Here is a 5,675-nt window from a genome sequence, read left to right as displayed (position 1 = left end):
ACATACATATGCGTGTGTGGACGTCCGTATGAAAAGGGCCCTTACGACCGGTATGGAGTTATTTAGAGGGACATATAGCTGGATAAATTCCTGCCATTTTATGCCCCAAATATACCTTATAAGTTAAAAAATGAGCCACTGAGGTATTTTTGAAGTTGGAACTTCAAAAAACCGTTTTTCGAGAAAAACGCATTTAAACTAGGAGACTTACGTAAGCACCCATGTTATATTTTCTTCGAACATAAAATACATATACTTCCGGTTACTATATAGATATAAATATACTCTTAATTAATTTAGTATAGGCCCCAGTAGCAAACCCCACTCAGACCCACAAATAATAATTTCGACCTCAACTTTGAAAAACGCGAATATCTCCTGAACTCTTTTCATGCTGATTCTGATTTAGAGAGTAATATTATAATAGAATATTATTAAGGTGCCTAGCGCAATTTCTTTTTCAAATTGTCGGCAATTTTTCGGGTCCCTGGGATAGAATTTTATGTTTTTCTGAATATTCTTTTATAATGTTTGATTCTTAATTTCACACCTTGTTTTTAGTTAAAAATGTGCTAAAAGATACTAGAGAAGTTTACTAAAGTAACATTATTTTACCAAGATTGGTATGAATTTACCAAAAGTACCGGTTTAGGACAAGCTTAGAAGAAAATAGCTGGAAATGGAAATGAAAAACATCTTGGAAGAATCCAAGGGAAAATTAGAACAGTTTTCCCAAAACAGCGATTATATTCCATAGAAATTACCTTTAACATAAGACAACAAAATTTAGTTATTTAATCTTTTTTTTTTGTGAGTAATAATCAAAATAGCTTCAACTAATATTACAGTACATAGAAATTTTATCCTACTTTGAGAAAAAACAAGTAATTTGCTTAATTACCAAAATAAGATGATTTTATGCAATAAACACCAGGCAGACGATAGTCCCATATTTCTTGTGAGTAGTATATATTGGTAGAAATGTACATTTTCAATTTAAAGAATTTTTTAACGCAATTCTGAAGAAATAAGCATTTAAAAAAATTGTAATGGCTTAAAATTGAATATTTTTGATAAAAAATGTTTTAATTTGATCAACTGTGAATTTAAATTAATTATTTTTAAAATGGAACTGTAGTATGAGTATTAAAAACTGAATAATCATGTATTTAGCAAGATGATTTTGAGTACGTTAGAAAATAAATAATTTACAGATTTTATCGTTAAAAATTGAAATATTTGAATTCGAAAGCCTTCGTATTTAACAAATGTAGACGTCTGATTAAAAATATTAATAAGATTTTCAACAAGACGCTTTTATTAATTTTTACATCCTTTTCAAATATTGTTCTAGTCTAAAATATTATATTTTTAACGCAATCGATTTGAACATTTTTCATTAGAATAGAAACATTTTTTAATGCCCAGCAAAAGACTTAAAATAAAATAATTTAACCTCTAATTTAAAACATGTTCAGATTTGAAAAAAATTTAATTGTTAACTTTCTGGTGTTGCTAATTAATAATTGCTTCATAATGATATAATTTTTTAAACTTAAAATTTATTGATTGATTCATGTTTCAATCTATTGTCTTGAAATTGAGAACGTACATTTTTATTTTTTAACCAGAAATATATCACGTATTCAATTTATGAAAGATTAACATTTCAAATTTTGAATTTTAACGGTATTTAGTTCAAAATTTTTAAATTGAATTGTCTTAACATTTCAATGACTGTGGAAAATTTCTTGTGAACGGGGAAAAAAATTGGGAATTGACTAAAAATGTGTGCGCCTTCCGCTGTAACAGCCACCCTGTAAAAACTCAGGACCAAAATATAATCGGAAATAGACAAGAAAAAAGTTATTTTCCAAAATACTATGTTTATAAATGACAAACTTATCGAAAAAAAATCAGAAATATGGTAGGAAACAATAGCACAAGAAATTTCTCTGAGTTTTATTTTTATGCTAGCGGATATCCCGGGCAGCTAGACACCCTGCTTATAGAATGCTCTGCGATTCAAGTAAACCATTCTTCATTCTAAAACTTAAAATATTTAAAAGAATTAACTAAGTAGTTAAAAAAAAGGAACCTTGTCCATTAAAAAGTCCTTCTAAAGGTATGGCAGATTCTTCTGGTTGGGTTGTTGGTGTCGCTTCCAAATGAACTTTTCCCTTTCCTAGATGAGGCCCAATCGTTTTCAGAATCCTTTGTGAATTTGTAGGTTTGATTTTCCCTTCAGGCATGGAAACTTCTGCATCGTTGAGTAAACGAGAGGAGCTTTGTAGAACTTGGGCATATTTTCCGTTAATATAAGTCCCAATGACACTGGTTTCATGAACAGTGGTTAATCCATCTTTTACAATTGTGCCTCCAAGTTTTGTTACGAGGCCAGTCGGATTTTCCTTATCTCGACGAGATGGTCTCAGCTTTCCATGGAGCTTCGAGGATGGTCTCAAGTTGATAAGCTAAATAAACCATTTGTAAAGTTCATAAAAGGGATTTTTTATGGTGCACGTAAATAGTATACTCTCAAATGTTAAAGATGCTAGTGTTATGTTACAAATATTATTGCTAATATTACGGTTACGTCACAAACATATTATACAGATCAAGAAAATACGTTACTACGGTTACATGTTATAAGGTAAAGGGGGGGCAGCGCCAACCAGTGGGGCAAAGGTGATTTTCCTTATAGCATGGCTGTTATTTAGCAATTTTAGTTTTACTTTGCATCAAATAAATCTATTTCATCAGAGAGATTTTGTTACTTACTAAAAACTATTAAATATTATTATTATCAATCCGGTCGGTATGCAGAGTTCTTGTATTGGTTTAGTAGAAACATTGCTTAAATTCCGTTTCCAGCAAAATGTCAACGAATAAGAGGTTATATTACAGCTATCTCTATTTTTATTTAAAATAACTTATTCTTCTTGTTGCGCATCTTTAAAAGTAATTTTTCCAGTACATAAAATACCACAGAAGCAAACCATCATATTTTCTTATCTTTAAATGTTTTGATTTTCATAAAAAGCTGCAGACGGCTTTGCCCTCAGGTGAGGGGCGAAGCCGACGAAATACAGCATGTTAGAAATAATTAAATTACCAAATCATTGTTTTTTTTTGATGTGATTAATACTTATAGAAATATAATATAATATAATGTAGAACTCGAAATGAGAAAAACCTGGATCAATTCAACATCTTATTAACTTAAAAAAAAACATTGACTGTTAACTTGTTGGAGCTGCCCCCCCCCCCCCAATATGTGCTCCTAATATATAACAGGGGGATTTATCGTATTTAATCTAGATATTAAAGCAGCTGATTGTTATTAGTTATGAATAATTAACGTTTTCAAATGGAAAAAATTGAAATCAATTTTAATTATAGTTGAATTACATCAGAATATATATAATTTTGAATTCCATCAGCAGTAGAAAAAGGCGAATTTAATCGGTCAATTATCCCCAGAGGCTGACCATTCGACTCTAGAACTACTCATCCATTGAAAATCGAAATAGAAATCATGAAATAGGATAAAAATAATGTCAATTTTCATTAATCAAATTTTACTTAGGCTCAAATGTAGTTTCGCATCTGCAAAAGTAAGACCTATAACTTATAGGTGGGGTTACTGCGGAAAACTACATACATTATGAAGAGATTAATATTAAAGCAGCAAACAGTTAATAGTTATTTTAATAAATAGTATTATTAATTAATTCATTTATTGTAAAAATTATAATAATTATAATTATAATAATTGAACAATTGTTTTAGCGTGACAATAAACTAATGATTACAAAAAATCGGGTCTTCTGTGCACCAAATATTGTCTGCCTAATAAATAAAATGACTTTGAGAATAATAACTTAATAAGGCTGAAGAAATCGTAGGCCAAAAACTATTCAGTCATGTTTCTTTGTCTTATTATACCTTTCAGACTCTTTAAAGCGTGGGCATTTCTGAGCTATAATTACATCTGTCATGCATCATTCGAGTCTATGAAAAAATGAAGCCATCTTGACAAGAACGTATGTTAAACTGGTACTATGGTTTAAAGATATTCACCTTAGTTCACAACTTAAGATTTTTTACAGCACTTATGTATATATTAGAGAATTTTATAGTCTAATATATTCTACAATATTGAAAATGTAGTTTATAAGAATTCAAATAAACATAGTAGAAAATATTTTTACTTTAAAAGATTTCTTCCATTTCCTGAAACACTGGTAGATAATTCGAGAGAATTTTAGAAAGCATCAGTATGCATCAGAATTAATAGGAATAATACGTATTTTATAATTATTTAACTCTATATATTCAAATATCCTAAAATATTATAAGATGCCCTTCAAAATTCTAAAATATTCTTTAATTTTCTGAAACCTTTTCAAATATTTGGCCATTTGTGTCTGAATTTGGAATTCTGTGAATATTTAGGAATGATTTGGAATGTTCCAGATTATTCTGGAATTTTAATCGGAATATGGTATCTACTACTTTTCAGAATAATTTAAACTTTTCAGTAATTTTTTCGATATTCTTTCATTTCTAACATCCTTTATAAATTATGAAAAGTTCTTCGTATTTCTACAATATTTTGGAATGTATCAGATAAATGTGGAATGTTCTAGAATATTGTGTGATGTTTAATGTGTTTTGCCTGTCACTTTGAGAATATACTGTAAACTTTTAGATTATTCAGGAATTTCAGAATGCTGGAAAAGTAACTGGAGTGTTCGAAAAGTATGCAAAAAATTAACTAGTGTGTCAAATAGAACCAAAGCCAGAGTACGCATAGACAATAGTTTTTTTTATAACAGGCACGTCGAAAGTTCGACCTTCGTTCTCTCTTGAGTGGGTCGGAAGTTATGTTTACAACCCTAAACTAGAAATAACTAAAGACGTTAATTTTTTCGACATACTAGTCAGCTTATAGCAATAATATTACAAATTTATGCAATAATAAATATTACGCAATCTGATAAAAGAGATCCTGTAGCTCCGGCGGAATTCGAACACTGCGTAGACTGATTTCCGGTCAGATGATCTATCGCTAAGCTACGGAGAACCGAGAATCCTTTTTCTCAGAGGCGAACATGACTCTATCAAGCATAGCATTCTACGTAGACCAATAATTTTGAAACATTAAAGACTTAATTTCTGATGTTATGGTTTCGACGAGATAAATTTAATAATTAAAGATGTTAACACTTTTCGACATACTAGTCGATTTGTGATAATAATATTACAAATTTATGTAATAAGAAATATGACAAAAGAATCGACGTTCAGCCAGATTGGCGACCGGTTGTGTCTCTAAAACCTTGCCAGTCTGGAAAAGTGTTTTTAGTGCATTAAAAAAAAAATGTTTTCAAACAATTTTTATAAATTTCACTCAGGGCCGAAACGTTTGACTAACAATTGTTTTGTTTTTATTGTAACTGACCTTTCCAATCGACGACTGATTGAGTGATCTAAGATAAATACAAGGTCGAGACTGATTTATCAACAATAATACAAAATCTGAGAAAAAAGATTCAAATCCCGCCCGAGCTAGAGGATCTTTTTTCTCATATAGATAGATATATAGATAGATAAATCGATGGACGGATGGATGGATGGACGGGTGGATGGATGGATCGGTTGGTGGGTTT

General features: G+C 30.1%; 1 protein-coding gene across 4 annotated transcripts in view; it reads right to left on the bottom strand.

The window, feature by feature from the left end:
* The window catches only part of LOC117172559, a 279,531-nt gene that overhangs the window by 5,106 nt on the left and 268,750 nt on the right, over positions 1 to 5,675 (bottom strand). For all 4 annotated transcript variants that reach the window (XM_033360614.1, XM_033360617.1, XM_033360616.1 and 1 more), the window contains one exon: positions 2,099 to 2,474. In XM_033360614.1, the coding sequence (XP_033216505.1) occupies positions 2,099 to 2,474 (376 nt within the window). The remainder of the gene's footprint in view (positions 1 to 2,098; positions 2,475 to 5,675) is intronic.

Source organism: Belonocnema kinseyi, chromosome 5 (assembly GCF_010883055.1).
Source record: "Belonocnema kinseyi isolate 2016_QV_RU_SX_M_011 chromosome 5, B_treatae_v1, whole genome shotgun sequence".
Lineage (NCBI taxonomy): Eukaryota > Metazoa > Arthropoda > Insecta > Hymenoptera > Cynipidae > Belonocnema > Belonocnema kinseyi.
Note: the sequence above shows the minus strand (reverse complement) of the source record. Positions and strands in the feature narration are given on the sequence as shown.